At 45.3% G+C, this 21,921-nt stretch overlaps 1 protein-coding gene across 1 annotated transcript in view; it reads right to left on the reverse strand.

Annotated features, from left to right (window-relative positions):
- Positions 1-11,548, reverse strand: part of PHGDH (phosphoglycerate dehydrogenase) — a 150,249-nt gene extending 138,701 nt beyond the window's left edge. The window contains exon 1 of the mRNA XM_053694850.1: positions 11,291-11,548. Coding sequence (XP_053550825.1) covers positions 11,291-11,431 — 141 coding nt within the window. The 5' untranslated portion in view covers positions 11,432-11,548. The remainder of the gene's footprint in view (positions 1-11,290) is intronic.
- Positions 11,549-21,921: the final 10,373 nt, after the last annotated feature.

Raw genomic sequence — 21,921 nt, forward strand, 5'->3', positions numbered from 1 at the left:
ACAGGTCACTACAGAGAGAGTACAGACTAGCTGAGTATCTCACATGTGTCACTAAACACCTTACACACAGCTCTGAAGGAGAGGTACACTGAGCACTGGGAGGTACAGACTGGGTAACAGAACAAGAGGGAGTGTTACAGGTCACTACAGAGAGTACAGACTAGCTGAGTATCTCACATGTGTCACTAAACACCTTACACACAGCTCTGAAGGAGAGGTACACTGGGCACTGGGAGGTACAGACTGGGTAACAGAACAAGAGGGAGTGTTACAGGTCACTACAGAGAGAGTACAGACTAGCTGAGTATCTCACATGTGTCACTAAACACCTTACACACAGCTCTGAAGGAGAGGTACACTGGGAGGTACAGACTGGGTAACAGAACAAGAGGGAGTGTTACAGGTCACTACAGAGTACAGACTAGCTGAGTATCTCACATGTGTCACTAAACACCTTACACACAGCTCTGAAGGAGAGGTACACTGGGCACTGGGAGGTACAGACTGGGTAACAGAACAAGAGGGAGTGTTACAGGTCACTACAGAGAGAGTACAGACTAGCTGAGTATCTCACATGTGTCACTAAACACCTTACACACAGCTCTGAAGGAGAGGTACACTGGGCGGTACAGACTGGGTAACAGAACAAGAGGGAGTGTTACAGGTCACTACAGAGAGAGTACAGACTAGCTGAGTATCTCACATGTGTCACTAAACACCTTACACACAGTTCTGAAGGAGAGGTACACTGGGCGGTACAGACTGGGTAACAGAACAAGAGGGAGTGTTACAGGTCACTACAGAGAGAGTACAGACTAGCTGAGTATCTCACATGTGTCACTAAACACCGTACAAACAGCTCTGAAGGAGAGGTAAACTGGGCACTGGGAGGTACAGACTGGGTAACAGAACAAGAGGGAGTGTTACAGGTCACTACAGAGAGAGTACAGACTAGCTGAGTATCTCACGTGTGTCACTAAACACCTTACACACAGCTCTGAAGGAGAGGTACACTGGGCACTGGGAGGAACAGACTGGGTAACAGAACAAGAGGGAGTGTTACAGGTCACTACAGAGAGAGTACAGACTAGCTGAGTATCTCACATGTGTCACCAAACACCTTACACACAGCTCTGAAGGAGAGGTAAACTGGGCACTGGGAGGTACAGACTGGGTAACAGAACAAGAGGGAGTGTTACAGGTCACTACAGAGAGTACAGACTAGCTGAGTATCTCACATGTGTCACTAAACACCTTACACACAGCTCTGAAGGAGAGGTACACTGGGCACTGGGAGGTACAGACTGGGTAACAGAACAAGAGGGAGTGTTACAGATCACTACAGAGAGAGTACAGACTAGCTGAGTATCTCACATGTGTCACTAAACACCTTACATACAGCTCTGAAGGAGAGGTACACTGGGCACTGGGAGGTACAGACTGGGTAACAGAACAAGAGGGAGTGTTACAGGTCACTACAGAGAGAGTACAGACTAGCTGAGTATCTCACACGTGTCACTAAACACCTTACACACAGCTCTGAAGGAGAGGTAAACTGGGCACTGGGAGGTACAGACTGGGTAACAGAACAAGAGGGAGTGTTACAGGTCACTACAGAGTACAAACTAGCTGAGTATCTCACATGTGTCACTAAACACCTTACACACAGCTCTGAAGGAGAGGTACACTGGGAGGTACAGACTGGGTAACAGAACAAGAGGGAGTGTTACAGGTCACTACAGAGTACAAACTAGCTGAGTATCTCACAAGTGTCACCAACCCAAAGCACAGACAGATACTCACTAAATACAGAATCTCTGACCACCAGCTGGAAATAGAGACTGGCAGATATCAGGCAAAATGGAGACCCAGGGCAGCCAGACAATGTGCACAGTGTGACAGTGGGGACAGAGACTGAAGCGCACTTCCTCTTGTACTGTACAAGATACAAACTTTAAGGGAGAAATACTTCCCAAAAATAATGAAAGAAATAACAGACTTCCCACAGATGTCGGAACAAGAAAGACTATGTGTACTCTTAGGAGAAAAAAAACAAAGCTACAAGGATAGTAGCAAAATATGTAGCAGACTGTCACATGACCAGAACCCCATACCTCCCCAACTGTCACGATTTTAGGGGTCTGTCCCCCTGTCCCGGGTTGCTAGCCATCTGTCCCGATTTGCCCCAGGCATACATTTTTATTTATTTTTTTTAATTCTATTGGGCCCATACTCAGAAGCAGCTGGCTTTGCTCTCACAGGGTTAGATACCTGTTAGATTCCCTGTGGAAAAGGAATGGTGTGTGGGTTAAGCAGGAGTAAGAAGGCTGTATACGCTCTGACCACGGGTAATGGTGACCTCTCTAACCTACCTCTGGTAGTGATGATGTCCAACCCCTGGTGATAATACTAGCATGCCTTCAGTTTTATACAATGAGCAGTGCTAATACCAGGGTAACGAACAGTGTAACGAACAGTGGCAGCCACAGACTGCCAGCTAATGTGCTTGCCAACCCCAGGACCCCATACAATGAATTACAGATACCCATATATGATGTAGTGTGTGTGTGTCTATCTGTATCCATAACTGTGTGTGTGTGTGTGTATCTGTATGTATAAGTTTATGCTATGTAGTGTGTGTCTGCATGTATAAATGTAAGCTATGTAGTGTGTGTATGTGTATATCTGCATGTATAAGTGTATGCTATGTAGTGTGAGTATCTGCATGTATAAGTGTATGCTATGTAGTGTGAGTATCTGCATGTATAAGTGTATGCTATGTAGTGTGAGTATCTGCATGTATAAGTGTATGCTATGTAGTGTGAGTATCTGCATGTATAAGTGTATGCTATGTAGTGTGTGTGTATCTGCATGTATAAGTGTATACTATGTAGTGTCTGTGTATCTGCATGTATAAGTGTGTATCTGCATGTATAAGTGTATGCTATGTAGTGTGAGTATCTGCATGTATAAGTGTATGCTATGTAGTGTGTGTGTATCTGCATGTATAAGTGTATACTATGTAGTGTCTGTGTATCTGCATGTATAAGTGTGTATCTGCATGTATAAGTGTATGCTATGTAGTGTGAGTATCTGCATGTATAAGTGTATGCTATGTAGTGTGAGTATCTGCATGTATAAGTGTATACTATGTAGAGTCTGTGTATCTGCATGTATAAGTGTATGCTATGTAGTGTGTGTGTATCTGCATGTATAAGTGTAAGCTATGTAGTGTGTGTATGTGATCTGCATGTATAAGTGTATCTGCATGTATAAGTGTATGCTATGTAGTGTGTGTATCTGCATGTATAAGTGTATGCTATGTAGTGTGTGTGTATCTGCATGTATAAGTGTAAGCTATGTAGTGTGTGTATGTGTATATCTGCATGTATAAGTGTATGCTATGTAGTGTGTGTGTATCTGCATGTATAAGTGTATGCTATGTAGTGTGTGTGTATCTGCATGTATAAGTGTATGCTATGTAGTGTGTGTGTGTATCTGGATGTATAAGTGTATGCTATGTAGTGTGTGTGTATCTGCATGTATAAGTGTATACTATGTAGTGTGTGTGTATCTGCATGTATAAGTGTATGCTATGTAGTGTGTGTGTATCTGCATGTATAAGTGTATGCCATGTAGTGTGTGTGTATCTGCATGTATAAGTGTATGCTATGTAGTGTGTGTGTATCTGCATGTATAAGTGTATACTATGTAGTGTGTGTGTGTGTGTGTGTGTATATCTGCATGTGTAAGTGTATGCTATGTAGTGTGTGTGTGTGTGTGTGTGTGTATCTGCATGTATAAGTGTATACTATGTAGTGTGTGTGTGTGTGTGTGTGTGTATCTGCATGGGTAAGTGTATGCTATGTAGTGTGTGTGTATCTGCATGTGTAAGTGTATGCTATGTAGTGTGTGTATCTGCATGTGTAAGTGTATACTATGTAGTGTCTGTGTATCTGCATGTGTAAGTGTATGCTATAATGGATATCACTAAGCGCCCTCCAGAAATACGACCTAGCTTCGGTTTAGTGACTCCTAGTAGTCAAAAAAGATTAAAATATTACAGGGATAGAAAACCAAAGCGCCAATTGAGGCTCGGTCTGGAATAACCCAAAAAATACTACGTAGAGTTGAGATAAGATAAAATTACATCCAATTTAATTATACATAAAATAACTCACATAAAATCATTCAATAAAATCACAACCTCGGATACTACCCTTGGTATATGGGTAGGTTGGGATCATAGGTCTGCAAAAGACAATTTACAAATATCGGATACTCAGGTCAACAAGGGAGTCGAAACTCCTTGTCTTGAGAATTATATTCCGATGACTTAACAAATGCCTGTTAAAATCGGTAACCTTGCGACCCAAATAGGGTCAATAAATGCCGTCTGCAACTTTTATAACTGCAAATACATTTGGTGATACGATAACTGCGTGCTGGATCCAAATACCTTGTGTTAGTAAACAGAGTGTTTAAAGCAAAATCATGAATAAATATTAGATATTCTTAAGGATCGTAAATTCAAATTGTCAAACCATAAAACTACAAAACCTGTGACGTAAAAGAAGGTGAACAGTGATTCAAAAACAATCTGATATCAGAACATAAATTTTAAAATTCCTGTGAAAAAATAAACGAAAAATGTCATAAAAATAAAGTCCAATCTGTGCTGTGCGAATTGTCAAAATCAGGTGGAAAAAAAAAAGTGGCCACTGTGGAAGCAAAAATAATAATGAACAATACAATCCAACGTGTAAATGCTCCTTACAACCTAAAAGTTAAAGTGTTCTTGTAGTGTTCCTGTGAGTGCCGCAGGAACCGGAAAGTCAGGTCTAGACGTCTCGGGTCTCCCACATTCGAGTTTCCCGCAACGGTACCTAGAAACAAAAATATACCAATAGTGCAGACGGTTTTCTTAATCTGCTATCAATTGCAAACGTACTTACCAGTCGACGCGTTTCGCGTATACTAGACCTTTATCAAGACTGTTTTTGTTTAACTTTTAATGCTCTTATATATTAATTGAAACAATATGGACCGGAAGTAGTTACTTACTTCTTCCGGTTTCGAGTAGTACATTATCGAACACTCGAAACCGGAAGTAGTAAGTAACTACTTCCGGTCCATATTGTTTCAATTAATATATAAGAGCATTAAAAGTTAAACAAAACCAGTCTTGATAAAGGTCTAGTATAGACCGAAACGCGTCGACTGGTAAGTACGTTTGAAATTGATAGCAGATTAAGAAAACCGTCTGCACTATTGGTATATTTTTGTTTCTAGGTACCGTCGCGGGAAACTCGAATGTGGGAGACCCGAGACGTCTAGACCTGACTTTCCGGTTCCTGGGGCACTCACAGGAACACTACAGGAACACTTTAACTTTTAGGTTGTAAGGAGCATTTACACGTTGGATTGTATTGTTCATTATTATTTTTGCTTCCACAGTGGCCACTGTTTTTTTCACCTGATTTTGACAATTCGCACAGCACAGATTGGACTTTATTTTTATGACATTTTTCGTTTATTTTTTCACAGGAATTTTAAAATTTATGTTCTGATATCAGATTGTTTTTGAATCACTGTTCACCTTCTTTTACGCCACAGGTTTTGTAGTTTTATGGTTTGACAATTTGAATTTACGATCCTTAAGAATATCTAATATTTATTCATGATTTTGCTTTAAACACTCTGTTTACTAACACAAGGTATTTGGATCCAGCACGCAGTTATCGTATCACCAAATGTATTTGCAGTTATAAAAGTTGCAGACAGCATTTATTGACCCTATTTGGGTAGCAAGGTTACCGATTTTAACAGGCATTTGTTAAGTCATCGGAATATAATTCTCAAGACAAGGAGTTTCGACTCCCTTGTTGACCTGAGTATCCGATATTTGTAAATTGTCTTTTGCAGACCTATGATCCCAACCTACTCATATACCAAGGGTAGTATCCGAGGTTGTGATTTTATTGAATGATTTTATTGAATGATTTTATGCGAGTTATTTTATGTATAATTAAATTGGATGTAATTTTATCTTATCTCAACTCTACGTAGTATTTTTTGTGTAAGTGTATGCTGCATGTATTAGTGTATGCTATGTAATGTGTGTGTGTGTGTGTGTGTGTGTGTGTCTGCATGTATAAGTGTATGCTATGTAGTGTGTATCTGCATGTGTAAGTGTATGCTATGTAGTGTGTGTGTATCTGCATGTATAAGTGTATGTTATGTAGTGTGTGTGTGTGTATCTGCATGTATAAGTGTATGCTATGTAGTGTGTGCATGTATAAATGTATGCTATGTAGTGTGTGTATCTGCATGTATAAGTGTATGCTATGTAGTATGTGTGTATGTGCATATGTAATTGTATGCTATGTAGTGTGTGTGTATCTGCATGTATAAGTGTATGCTATGTAGTGTGTGTGTATCTGCATGTATAAGTGTATGCTATGTAGTGTGTGTGTATCTGCATGTATAAGTGTATGCTATGTAGTGTGTGTGTATCTGCATGTATAAGTGTATGCTATGTAGTGTGTGTGTATCTGCATGTATAAGTGTATGCTATGTAGTGTGTGTGTATCTGCATGTATAAGTGTATGCTATGTAGTGTGTGTGTATCTGCATGTATAAGTGTATGATATGTAGTGCGTGTGTATCTGCATGTATAACTGTATGCTATGTAGTGTGTGTATCTGCATGTATAAGTGTATGCTATGTAGTATGTGTGTATGTGCATATGTAATTGTATGCTATGTAGTGTGTGTGTGTGTGTGTGTATCTTCATGTATAAGTGTATGGTATGTAGTATGTGTGTATGTGCATATGTAATTGTATGCTATGTAGTGTGTGTGTATCTGCATGTATAAGTGTATGCTATGTAGTGTGTGTGTGTATCTGCATGTATAAGTGTATGCTATGTAGTGTGTGTGTGTATCTGCATGTATAAGTGTATGCTATGTAGTGTGTTTGTGTGTGTGTGTGTGTGTGTATCTGCATGTATAAGTGTATGCTATGTAGTGTGTGTGTGTATCTGCATGTTTAAGTGTATGCTATGTAGTGTGTGTGTGTGTGTGTGTATCTGCATGTATAAGTAGTGTATGCTATGTAGTGTGTGTGTGTGTGTGTGTGTGTGTATCTGTATGTATAAGTGTATGCTATGTAGTGTGTGTGTGTGTATCTGTATGTATAAGTGTATGCTATGTAGTGTGTGTGTATCTGTATGTATAAGTGTATACTATGTAGTGTGTGTGTATCTGTATGTGTAAGTGTATGCTATGTAGTGTGTATGTATCTGCATGTATAAGTGTATGCTATGTAGTGTGTATGTATCTGCATGTATAAGTGTATGCTATGTAGTGTGTGTGTATCTGCATGTGTAAGTGTATGCTATGTAGTGTGTGTGTATCTGCATGTATAAGTGTATGCTATGTAGTGTGTGTGTGTATAAGTGTGTATCTGCATGTATAAGTGTATGCTATGTAGTGTGTGTGTATCTGCATGTATAAGTGTATGCTATGTAGTGTGTGTGTATCTGCATGTATAAGTGTATGCTATGTAGTGTGTGTGTGTATCTGCATGTATAAGTGTATGCTATGTAGTGTGCGTGTGTCTGCATGTGTAAGTGTATGCTATGTAGTGTGTGTGTATCTGCATGTATAAGTGTATGCTATGTAGTGTGTGTGTGTGTCTGCATGTGTAAGTGTATGCTATGTAGTGTGCTACTGTGCATTTTTGCCGACTTTAAAGGCCAGAATCTAGAATATTAATGGGGAATGCAGAGAGCAGTTTAAAGAATTTATTATTAAATGTCCAATTAAGATAAAAATATTTAGCAATGTCTTTGCAAAGGCTAATTAAATACATAGCTCACATAGCCATACCAGTGGTTTGAGCGTGTGTTTGATTTGCTGCCTAAGTGTATTAAAATATGACTTTATTTAGAATTTTATTTATATTACTGTGGTCTTATGATTTTTTAAGGGACCCCCATACAGATTATATGAACTGTTACCATATTTACCCACTATGGTCCTACTTTATAAATTGTTATTGATCTGTTTTATTGTAACATATTACTTTGGCAACACATGTAATAATGTCATGCTAATAAAGTATTCTTGACTTGACTGGACTAGTCTCTCTCTCTCCTCCCCTCACACAGTCTCCTCTCTCCCCTCCCCTCACACAGTCTCTCTCCTCCCCTCACACAGTCTCCCCCCTCCCCTCTGCTGACACATCTCCTCTCTCTCCTCCCCTCACACAGTCTCTCTCCTCCCCTCACACAGTCTCTCTCCCTCCCCTCTGCTGACAAATCTCCTCTCTCCCCTCCCCTCACACAGTCTCTCTCCTCCCCTCACAGTCTCTCTCCTCCCCTCACACAGTCTCTCTCCTCCCCTCACACAGTCTCTCTCCCTCCCCTCACACAGTCTCTCTCCCTCCCCTCACACAGTCTCTCTCCCTCCCCTCACACAGTCTCTCTCCCTCCCCTCACACAGTCTCTCTCCCTCCCCTCTGCTGACACATCTCCTCTCTCTCCTCCCCTCACACAGTCTCTCTCCTCCCCTCACACAGTCTCTCTCCTCCCCTCACACAGTCTCTCTCCTCCCCTCTGCTGACACATCTCCTCTCTCTCCTCCCCTCACACAGTCTCTCTCCCTCCCCTCACACAGTCTCTCTCCTCCCCTCTGCTGACACATCTCCTCTCTCTCCTCCCCTCACACAGTCTCTCTCCTCCCCTCACACAGTCTCTCTCCCTCCCCTCTGCTGACACATCTCCTCTCTCTCCTCCCCTCACACAGTCTCTCTCCTCCCCTCACACAGTCTCTCTCCTCCCCTCACACAGTCTCTCTCCCTCCCCTCTGCTGACACATCTCCTCTCTCTCCTCCCCTCATACAGTCTCTCTCCCTCCCCTCTGCTGACACATCTCCTCTCTCTCCTCCCCTCACACAGTCTCTCTCCTCCCCTCACACAGTCTCTCTCCCTCCCCTCTGCTGACACATCTCCTCTCTCTCCTCCCCTCACACAGTCTCTCTCCTCCCCTCACACAGTCTCTCTCCCTCCCCTCTGCTGACACATCTCCTCTCTCTCCTCCCCTCATACAGTCTCTCTCCCTCCCCTCTGCTGACACATCTCCTCTCTCTCCTCCCCTCACACAGTCTCTCTCCTCCCCTCACACAGTCTCTCTCCCTCCCCTCTGCTGACACATCTCCTCTCTCTCCTCCCCTCACACAGTCTCTCTCCTCCCCTCACACAGTCTCTCTCCCTCCCCTCTGCTGACACATCTCCTCTCTCTTGCATCAGACAAACACATGAATGGGATTCAGTATAATCTGTGGGCTGCAGTGTTGGGATTGTGTTTAGCATTCTGTGATTTAGCTGCAGCATACTGCACCTACATGTGTTAGCAATGAATGTCTGTAGCATGTCCCCCTGTTCCTACACACTCATGTTATCCTCTGTGCAGACCATTGCTCTACCCACATCCCTGTACTGTATGCTGTCCTGCAGATTCATATTTCCACATGATGCTGAAGAGTAATGCAGAACATTGCTCACCTTACATTAACTTTCTCTTCCCATCTCTGCAGAGAATAGTTCACCCTCTTCTTGTAGCAAACTGCTGACTCTCTCTGTGCAGAGCATTATTCCACAGTAGGTAATGTGTCCTATACCGTGCAGAGTATTTCTCCACCTTCACTTAATACCAAAGCTCACCTGTCTCTGCAGAGCATTACTATCCAAAATCCATAAAAACACTGTCACTTGATCTAGTGTCCCCTCTCCCTGCACAGTATAATGTCCCCTCTCCCTGCACAGAAGTGTGTCCCCCATCTCCCTGCACAGCAGTGTGTCCCCCATCTCCCTGCACAGCATGATGCCCCCTCTCCCTGCACAGCAGTGTGTGTCCCCCATCTCCCTGCACAGCAGTGTGTCCCCCATCTCCCTGCACAGCAGTGTGTCCCCCATCTCCCTGCACAGCAGTGTGTGTCCCCCATCTCCCTGCACAGCATGATGCCCCCTCTCCCTGCACAGTAGTGTCCCCTCTCCCTGCTAAGCATGATGTCCCCTCTCCCTGCACAGCAGTGTGTGTCCCCCATCTCCCTGCACAGCATGATGCCCCCTCTCCCTGTACAGTAGTGTGTCCCCCCCATCTCCCTGCACAGCATGATGCCCCCTCTCCCTGCACAGCATGATGTCCCCGCTCCCTGCACAGCATGATGTCCCCGCTCCCTGCACAGCATGATGTCCCCGCTCAGCATGATGTCCCCTCTCCCTGCACAGCATAATGTCCCCTCTCCCAGCACAGCATAATGTCCCCTCTCCCTGCACAGCATAATGTCCCCTCTCCCTGCACAGCATAATGCCCCCTCTCCCTGCACAGCATGATGCCCCCTCTCCCTGCACAGCATGATGCCCCCTCTCCCTGCACAGCATTGTGTCCCCTCTCCCTGCACAGCATGATGTCCCCTCTCCCTGCACAGCATGATGTCCCCTCTCCCTGCACAGCATGATGCCCCCTCTCCCTGCACAGCATGATGCCCCCTCTCCCTGCACAGCATGATGCCCCCTCTCCCTGCACAGCATGATGCCCCCTCTCCCTGAACAGCATGATGCCCCCTCTCCCTGAACAGCATGATGTCCCCTTTCCCTGCACAGCATGATGTCCCCTCTCCCTGCACAGCATGATGTCCCCTCTCCCTGCACAGCATGATGTCCCCTCTCCCTGCACAGCATGATGTCCCCTCTCCCTGCACAGCATGATGTCCCCTCTCCCTGCACAGCATGATGTCCCCTCTCCCTGCACAGCATGATGCCCCCTCTCCCTGAACAGCATGATGTCCCCTTTCCCTGCACAGCATGATGTCCCCTCTCCTTGCACAGCATGATGTCCCCTCTCCCTGCACAGCATGATGTCCCCTCTCCCTGCACAGCATGATGCCCCCTCTCCCTGAACAGCATGATGCCCCCTCTCCCTGCACAGCATGATGTCCCCTCTCCCTGCACAGCATGATGTCCCCTCTCCCTGCACAGCATGATGTCCCCTCTCCCTGAACAGCATTGTGTCCCCTCTCCCTGAACAGCATTGTGTCCCCTCTCCCTGCACAGCATGATGTCCCCTCTCCCTGCACAGCATGATGTCCCCTCTCCCTGCACAGCATGATGTCCCCTCTCCCTGCACAGCATGATGTCCCCTCTCCCTGCACAGCATGATGCCCCCTCTCCCTGCACAGCATTACAGAATACCTGTAACTGAGGAGCATTCCTCCCCTGTCTCACCTGTATCTGTGAGATGAGCTGGCTGCTAGTTAGTCCTGGGTTCTCTGTCACCTCAATGCCACCCTGGGTACGCAGGATTTGGGCACATGCTGGGGCCAGACTGTCACTAATCAGCACTCTGCGGATGTCAGAAAGGGACATTGTGTGGTCTGTGGCTCCTGACTCCCTGCAATGCAACCTCTGGCTCTGCTGGATTTATCCAAATCACAAAAACCAGCTCATGTGTTCTGTATGACTGGCGGCTAAACCTCCCCTGCTCCTCCTCCCACACTCTTCCCTCTCCTGCCCTCTGATCACTCCTCCTACCCGGCTCCTCTCTCTCCTCCTACCCGGCTCCTCACTCCTCCTCTCTCTCCTCCTACCCGGCTCCTCACCCCTCCTCTCTCTCCTCCTACCGGCTCCTCACCCCTCCTCTCTCTCCAGTCATAACGGCTCCTCACCCCTCCTCTCTCTCCTCCTACCGGCTCCTCACTCCTCCTCTCTCTCCTCCTACACGGCTCCTCACCCCTCCTCTCTCTCCTCCTACCCTGCTCCTCACCCCTCCTCTCTCTCCTCCTACCGGCTCCTCACCCCTCCTCTCTCTCCTCCTACCGGCTCCTCACTCCTCCTCTCTCTCCTCCTACCCGGCTCCTCACCCTTCCTCTCTCTCCTCCTACCGGCTCCTCACCCCTCCTCTCTCTCCTCCTACCCTGCTCCTCACCCCTCCTCTCTCTCCTCCTACCGGCTCCTCACTCCTCCTCTCTCTCCTCCTACCCGGCTCCTCACCCTTCCTCTCTCTCCTCCTACCGGCTCCTCACCCCTCCTCTTTCTCCTCACCCCTCCTCTCACTCCTCCTATCGACTCCTCACCCCTCCTCTCTCTCCTCCTACAGGGCTCCTCATCCCTCCTCTCTCTCCTCCTACCCGGCTCCTCACTCCTCCTCTCTCTCCTCCTACCGGCTCCTCACCCCTCCTCTCTCTCCTCCTATCCGGCTCCTCTCTCTCCAGTCCTACCGGCTCCTCACTCCTCCTCTCTCTCCTCCTACCCGGCTCCTCACTCCTCCTCTCTCTCCTCTTACCGGCTCCTCACTCCTCCTTTCTCTCCTCCTACCGGCTCCTCACTCCTCCTCTCTCTCCTCCTACACGGCTCCTCACCCCTCCTCTCTCTCCTCCTACCCGGCTCCTCACCCCTCCTCTCTCTCCTCCTACCGGCTCCTCACTCCTCCTCTCTCTCCTCCTACCGGCTCCTCACTCCTCCTCTCTCTCCTCCTACCGGCTCATCACTCCTCCTACCCGGCTCCTCCACCTCCTCTCCTCCTACCGGCTCCTCACCCCTTCTCTCTCTCCTTCTACCCGGCTCCTCACCCCTCCTCTATCTCCTCCTACCCGGCTGCTCACCCCTCCTCTCTCTCCTCCTACCGGCTCCTCACCCCTTCTCTCTCTCCTCCTACCGGCTCCTCACCCCTCCTCTCTCTCCTCCTACCTCCTCACCCCTCCTCTCACTCCTCCTACCGACTCCTCACCCCTCCTCTCTCTCCTCCTATCCGGCTCCTCACCCCTCCTCTCTCTCCTCCTACAGGGCTCCTCATCCCTCCTCTCTCCCCTCCTACCGGCTCCTCACCCCTCCTCTCTCTCCTATCTCTCCTCCTACCCGGCTCCTCACCCCTCCTCTCTCTCCTCCTACCGGCTCCTCACCCCTCCTCTTTCTCCTCCTACCCGGCTCCTCACTCCTCCTCTCTCTCTCCTCCTAACGGCTCCTCACCCCTCCTCTCTCTCCTCCTACCGGCTCCTCACCCCTCCTCTTTCTCCTCCTACCCGGCTCCTCACTCCTCCTCTCTCTCCTCCCTCACCTGTACAAGAAGTAAGAATTTGTGATTTAGCTGCAGATGATCAGTACTAACTACTAACAGTATAATGCAGGTGAGTAATTATAAAATGACCTGGAAGCTTGCGATTTAAGCTCTCACTGAGATTTTTGAAAGTGAGACTCACCTATGCACAGTTAGACCCTGATGTTACTGCTACCCTGAGACTTACCTATGCACATTTAGACACTGATGTTACTGCTAATACCCTGAGACTTACCTATGCACAGTTAGACCCTGATGTTACTGCTAATACCCTGAGACTTACCTATGCACAGTTAGACCCTGATGTTACTGCTAATACCCTGAGACTTACATATGCACAGTTAACCCCTGATGTTACTGCTAATACCATGAGACTAACCTATGCACAGTTAGACCCTGATGTTACTGCTAATACCATGAGACTAACCTATGCACAGTTAACCCCTGATGTCACTGCTAATACCCTGAGACTTACCTATGCACAGTTAGACCCTGATGATACTGCTAATACCCTGAGACTTACCTATGCACAGTTAGACCATGTTGTTACTGTTAATACCCTGAGACTTACCTATGCACAGTTAGACCCTATTGTTACTGTTAAAGGGATACTAACCCCTCATTTTTTCTTTCATGATTCAGATAGAGCATGCAATTTTAAGCAACTTTCTAATTTACTCCTATTATCAATTTTTCTTTGTTCTCATGTTATCTTGATTTGAAAAAGCAGTAATAAAAGGTTAGGAGCCGGCCCATTTTTTAGTTCAGCACCTTGGTAGAGCTGCTGATTGGTTTGCTACATTTAGCCACAAATCAGCAAGTGCTACCCATGTGCTGAACAAAAAATGGTCTGGCTCTAAAGCTTACAGTACTGCTTTTTTAAATCAAGATAGCATGAGAACAAAGAAAAATTGATAATAGGAGTAAATTAGAAAGGTGCTTAAAATCTCATGCTCTATCTGAATCATGAAATAAAAAAAATGGGTTTACTATCCCTTTAATACCCTGAGACTTACCTATGCACATTTAGACACTGATGTTACTGCTAATAACCTGAGACTTACCTATGCACATTTAGACACTGATGTTACTGCTAATACCCTGAGACTTACCTTTGCACAGTTAGACCCTGATGTTACTGCTAATACCCTGAGACTTACCTATGCACAGTTAGACCCTGATGTTACTGCTACCCTGAGACTCACCTATGCACAGCTAAACCCTGATGTTACTGCTAATACCCTGAGACTTACCTTTGCACAGTTAGACCCTGATGTTACTACTAATACCCTGAGACTTAACTATGCACAGTTAACCCCTGATGTTACTGCTAATACCATGAGACTAACCTATGCACAGTTAACCCCTGATGTCACTGCTAATACCCTGAGACTTACCTATGCACAGTTAGACCATGATGATACTGCTAATACCCTGAGACTTACCTATGCACAGTTAGACCCTGATGATACTGCTAATACCCTGAGACTTACCTATGCACAGTTAGACCATGTTGTTACTGTTAATACCCTGAGACTTACCTATGCACAGTTAGACCCTATTGTTACTGTTAATACCCTGAGACTTACCTATGCACATTTAGACACTGATGTTACTGCTAATAACCTGAGACTTACCTATGCACATTTAGACACTGATGTTACTGCTAATACCCTGAGACTTACCTTTGCACAGTTAGACCCTGATGTTACTGCTAATACCCTGAGACTTACCTATGCACAGTTAGACCCTGATGTTACTGCTAATACCCTGACACTTATCTATGCACAGTTAGACCCTGATGTTACTTTTAATACCCTGAGACTTACCTATGCACAGTTAACCCCTGATGTTACTGCTAATACCATGAGACTAACCTATGCACAGTTAGACCCTGATGTTACTGCTAATACCCTGAGACTTACCTATGCACAGTTAGACCCTGATGATACTGCTAATACCCTGAGACTTACCTATGCACAGTTGGACCCTGATGATACTGCTAATACCCTGAGACTTACCTATGCACAGTTAGACCCTGATGTTACTGCTAATACCCTGAGACTTACCTATGCACAGTTAACCCCTGATGTTACTGTTAATACCCTGAGACTTACCTATGCACAGATAGACCCTGATGTTACTGCTAATACCCTGAGACTTACCTATGCACAGTTAGACCCTGATGTTACTGCTAATACCCTGAGCCTTACCAATGCACAGTTAGACCCTGATGTTACTGCTAATACCCTGAGACTTACCTATGCACAGTTAGACCCTGATGTTACTGCTAATACCCTGAGACTTACCTATGCACAGTTAGACCCTGATGTTACTGCTAATACCCTGAGACTCACCTATGCACAGTTAGACCCTGATGTTACTGCTAATACCCTGAGACTTACCTATGCACAGTTAGACCCTGATGTTACTGCTAATACCCTGAGACTTACCTATGCACAGTTAGACCCTGATGTTACTGCTAATACCCTGAGACTAACCTATGCACAGTTAACCCCTGATGTTACTGCCAATACCCTGAGACTCACCTATGCACAATTAGACTCTGATGTTACTGCTAATACCCTGACTTACCTATGCACAGTTAGACCCTGATGTTACTGCTAATACCCTGAGACTTACCTATGCACAGTTAGACCCTGATGTTACTGCTTATACCCTGAGACTTACCTATGCACAGTTAGACCCTTATGTTACTGCTAATACCCTGACTTACCTATGCACAGTTAGACCCTGATGTTACTGCTAATACCCTGAGATTTACCTATGCACAGTTAGACTCTGATGTTACTGCTTATACCCTGAGACTTACCTATGCACAGTTAGACCCTGATGTTACTGCTAATACCCTGACTTACCTATGCACAGTTAGACCCTGATGTTACTGCTAATACCCTGAGATTTACCTATGCACAGTTAGACCCTGATGTTACTGCTAATACCCTGAGACTAACCTATGCACAGTTAACCCCTGATGTTACTGCCAATACCCTGAGACTCACCTATGCACAGTTAGACTCTGATGTTACTGCTAATACCCTGACTTACCTATGCACAGTTAGACCCTAATGTTACTGCTAATACCCTGAGACTTACCTATGCACAGTTAGACCCTGATGTTACTGCTTATACCCTGAGACTTACCTATGCACAGTTAGACCCTGATGTTACTGCTAATACCCTGACTTACCTATGCACAGTTAGACCCTGATGTTACTGCTAATACCCTGAGATTTACCTATGCACAGTTAGACTCTGATGTTACTGCTTATACCCTGAGACTTACCTATGAACAGTTAGACCCTGATGTTACTGCTAATACCCTGACTTACCTATGCATAGTTAGACCCTGATGTTACTGCTAATACCCTGAGATTTACCTATGCACAGTTAGACTCTGATGTTACTGCTAATACCCTGACTTACCTATGCACAGTTAGACCCTGATGTTACTGCTAATACCCTGAGATTTACCTATGCACAGTTAGACTCTGATTTTACTGCTTATACCCTGAGACTTACCTATGCACAGTTAGACCCTGATGTTACTGCTAATACCCTGACTTGCCTATGCACAGTTAGACCCTGATGTTACTGCTAATACCCTGAGATTTACCTATGCACAGTTAGACCCTGATGTTACTGCTAATACCCTGAGATTTACCTATGCACAATTAGACCCTGATGTTACTGCTTATACCCTGAGACTTACCTATGCACAGTTAGACCCTGATGTTACTGCTAATACCCTGAGACTTACCTATGCACAGTTAGACCCTGATGTTACTGCTAATACCCTGAGACTTACCTATGCACAGTTAGACCCTGATGTTATTGCTAATACCCTGAGGCTTACTTGTGTACAGTTAGACCCTGATGTTACTGCTAATACCTTGAGGCTTATCTATGCACACTTAGACCCTGATGTTACTGCTAATACCCTGAGACTTACCTATGCACAGTTAGACCCTGTTGTACTGTTAATACCCTGAGACTTACCTATGCACAGTTAGACTGCTTATATCCTGGGACTTACCTATGCACATTTAGACCCTGATGTTACTGCCAATACGCTGAGACTTGCCTATGCATAGTTAGACCCTGATGTTACTGCGAATACCCTGAGACTTGCCTATGCACAGTTAGACCCTGATGTTACTGCTAATACCCTGAGACTTACCTATGCACAGTTAGACCCTGATGTTACTGCTAATACCCTGAGACTTACCTATGCACAGTTAGACCCTGATGTTACTGCTACTACCCTTAGACTTAGCTATGCACATTTAGACACTGATGTTACTGTTAATACCCTGAGACTCACTTATGCACAGTTAGACCCTGATGTTACTGCTAATACCCTGAGACTTACCTATGCACAGTTAGACCCTGATGTTACTGCTACTACCCTTAGACTTAGCTATGCACAGCTAAACCCTGATGTTACTGTTAATACCCTGAGACTTACAAATGCACAGTTAGACCTTGATGTTACTGCTAATACCCTGAGACTTACCTATGCACAGTTAGACCCTGATGTTACTGCTAATACCCTGACTTGCCTATGCACAGTTGGACCCTGATGTTACTGCTAATACCCTGAGATTTACCTATGCACAGTTAGACCCTGATGTTACTGCTAATACCCTGAGATTTACCTATGCACAAATAGACCCTGATGTTACTGCTTATACCCTGAGACTTACCTATGCACAGTTAGACCCTGATGTTACTGCTAATACCCTGAGACTTACCTATGCACAGTTAGACCCTGATGTTACTGCTAATACTCTGAGACTTACCTATGCACAGTTAGACCCTGATGTTATTGCTAATACCCTGAGGCTTACCTGTGCACAGTTAGACCCTGATGTTACTGCTAATACCTTGAGGCTTATCTATGCACAGTTAGACCCTGATGTTACTGCTAATACCCTGAGACTTACCTATGCACAGTTAGACCCTGTTGGTACTGTTAATACCCTGAGACTTACCTATGCACAGTTAAACCCTGATGTTACTGCTAATACCCTGAGACTTGCCTATGCACAGTAAGACCCTGATGTTACTGCTAATACCCCGAGACTTGCCTATGCACAGTTAGACCCTGATGTTACTGCTAATACCCTGAGACTAACCTATGCACAGTTAGACCCTGATGTTACTGCTAATACCCTGAGACTAACCTATGCACAGTTAGACCCTGATGTTACTGTTAATACCCTGAGACTTGCCTATGCACAGTTAGACCCTGATGTTACTGCTAATACCATGAGACTTACATATGCACAGTTAGACCCTGATGTTACTGCTATTACCCTGAAACTTAGCTATGCACAGTTAGACCCTGGTGTTACTGTTAATACCCTGAGACTTGCCTATGCACAGTTAGACCCTGATGTTACTGCTAATACCCTGAGACTTACATATGCACAGTTAGACCCTGATGTTACTGCTAATACCCTGAGACTTGCCTATGCACAGTAAGACCCTGATGTTACTGCTAATACCCTGAGACTTACATATGATTTTTTTTTTTCTCTGAGAGCAAGCCAACAAGCAATGCGCTGCTGCCTTGCAGCGCTACTGCATATTTGACTGCTTCACTTTGCTCTGGATGCACTGTGCTAAGGACAACTTACACAGTGCAACCAGAGCACAGCTCTGTTTGAAGAGAACTGTCTAATGTGGAGCAGCACTACAAAGTTCAAGTGCATGTGCATGTGCATGTGTCCTGTTCTTTCTGCAGGCATGCTGCATTTTCTGCGATGACATCTCAGATCACTGTATGTTCTGCCTTGGGGCCTGAGACTAACCTATGCACAGTTAGACCCTGATGTTACTGCTATTACCCTGGCACTAACCTATGCACAGTTAGACCCTGATGTTACTGCTATTACCCTGGCACTAACCTATGCACAGTTAGACCCTGATGTTACTGCTATTACCCTGAGACTAACCTATGCACAGTTAGACCCTGATGTTACTGCTAATACCCTGAGACTTACCTATGCACAGTTAGACCCTGATGTTACTGCTAATACCCTGAGACTTACCTATGCACAGTTAGACCCTGATGTTACTGCTAATACCCTGAGACTTACCTATGCACAGTTAGACCCTGATGTTACTGCTAATACCCTGAGACTTACCTATGCACAGTTAGACCCTGATGTTACTGCTAATACCCTGAGACTTACCTATGCACAGTTAAACCCTGATGTTACTGCTAATACCCTGAGACTTGCCTATGCACAGTAAGACCCTGATGTTACTGCTAATACCCTGAGACTTACCTATGCACAGTTAGACCCTGATGTTACTGCTATTACCCTGAGACTAACCTATGCACAGTTAGACCCTGATGTTACTGCTATTACCCTGAGACTAACCTATGCACAGTTAGACTCTGATGTTACTGCTATTACCCTGAGACTAACCTATGCACAGTTAGACCCTGATGTTACTGCTATTACCCTGAGACTTACATATGCACAGTTAGACACTGATGTTACTGTTAATACCCTGAGACTAACCTATGCACAGTTAGACCCTGATGTTACTGCTAATACCCTGAGACTTGCCTATGCACAGTAAGACCCTGATGTTACTGCTAATACCCTGAGACTTACATATGCACAGTTAGACCCTGATGTTACTGCTAATACCCTGAGACTAACCTATGCACAGTTAGACCCTGATGTTACTGTTAATACCCTGAGACTAACCTATGCACAGTTAGACCCTGATGTTACTGCTAATACCCTGAGACTAACCTATGCACAGTTAACCCCTGATGTCACTGCTAATACCCTGAGACTTGCCTATGCACAGTTAGACCCTGATGTTACTGCTAATACCCTGAGACTTACCTATGCACAGTTAGACCCTGATGTTACTGCTAATACCCTGAGACTTGCCTATGCACAGTTAGACCCTGATGTTACTGCTAATGCCCTGAGACTAACCTATGCACAGCTAAACCCTGATGTTACTGTTAATACCCTGAGACTTATCTATGCACAGTTAGACCTTGATGTTACTGCTAATACCCTGAGACTTACATATGCACAGTTAGACCCTGATGTTACTGCTATTACCTTGAGACGTACCTATGCACAGTTAGACCCTGATGTTACTGTTAATACCCTGAGACTTACCTATGCACATGTTCAGTGTGTGTGTATACAGCAGGGTATATACCTATTGGTCACTGTATGTGTGTGTGTACAGCAGGGTATATATACCTAGTGGTCATTGTGTGGGTATACAGCAGGGTATATACCTAGTGGTCACTGTGTGCGTGTGTACAGCAGGGTATATACCTAGTGGTCACTGTGTGCGTGTGTACAGCAGGGTATATACCTAGTGGTCACTGTGTGCGTGTGTTCAGCAGGGTATATACCTAGTGGTCACTGTGTGTGTGTGTGTACAGCAAGGTATATACCTAGTGGTCACTGTGTGCGTGTGTACAGCAGGGTATATACCTAGTGGTCACTGTGTGCGTGTGTACAGCAAGGTATATACCTATTGGTCACTGTGTGCATGTGTACAGCAGGGTATATACCTAGCGGTCATCTGTGTGGGTATACAGCAGGGTATATACCTAGTGGTCACTGTGTCCGTGTGTACAGCAGGGTATATACCTAGTGGTCACTGTGTGCGTGTGTACAGCAGGGTATATACCTAGTGGTCACTGTGTGTGTGTATATATGGCAGGGTATATATCTAGTGGTCACTGTGTGTGTATTTAGCATGGTATATACCTAGTGGTCACTGTGTGTGTATTCAGCAGGTTATATACCTAGTGGTCAGTGTGTGTGTGTGTGTGTGTATACGGCAGGGTATATATCTAGTGGTCACTGTGTGTGTATACGGCAGGGTATATATCTAGTGGTCACTGTGTGTGTGTATATGGCAGGGTATATATCTAGTGCTCACTGTGTGTGTATTCAGCAGGGTATATACCTAGTGGTCAGTGTGTGTGTGTGTGTATACGGCAGGGTATATATCTAGTGGTCACTGTGTGCGTGTGTACAGCAGGGTATCTACCTATTGGTCACTGTGTGCGTGTGTACAGCAGGGTATATATACCTAGTGGTCATTGTGTGGGTATACAGCAGGGTATATACCTAGTGGTCACTGTGTGCATGTGTACAGCAGGGTATATACCTAGTGGTGACTGTGTGCGTGTGTTCAGCAGGGTATATACATAGTGGTCACTGTGTGTGTGTGTGTACAGCAAGGTATATACCTAGTGGTCACTGTGTGCGTGTGTACAGCAGGGTATATACCTAGTGGTCACTGTGTGCATGTGTGCAGCAAGGTATATACCTATTGGTCACTGTGTGCATGTGTACAGCAGGGTATATATCTAGCGGTCACTGTGTGGGTATACAGCAGGGTATATACCTAGTGGTCACTGTGTGCGTGTGTACAGCAGGGTATATATCTAGTGGTCACTGTGTGTGTGTGTGTACAGCAGGGTATATACCTAGTGGTCACTGTGTGTGTGTGTATTCAGCAGGGTATATACCTAGTGGTCACTGTGTGCATGTGTACAGCAGGGTATATACCTAGTGGTCACTGTGTGTGTATACAGCAGGGTATATACCTAGTGGTCACTGTGTGTGTGTATATGGCAGGGTATATATCTAGTGGTCACTGTGTGTGTATTCAGCAGGGTATATACCTAGTGGTCACTGTGTGTGTATTCAGCAGGGTATATACCTAGTGGTCAGTGTGTGTATACGGCAGGGTATATATCTAGTGGTCACTGTGT

The sequence above is a fragment of the Bombina bombina genome, chromosome 11 (genome assembly GCF_027579735.1).
Source record: "Bombina bombina isolate aBomBom1 chromosome 11, aBomBom1.pri, whole genome shotgun sequence".
NCBI lineage: Eukaryota > Metazoa > Chordata > Amphibia > Anura > Bombinatoridae > Bombina > Bombina bombina.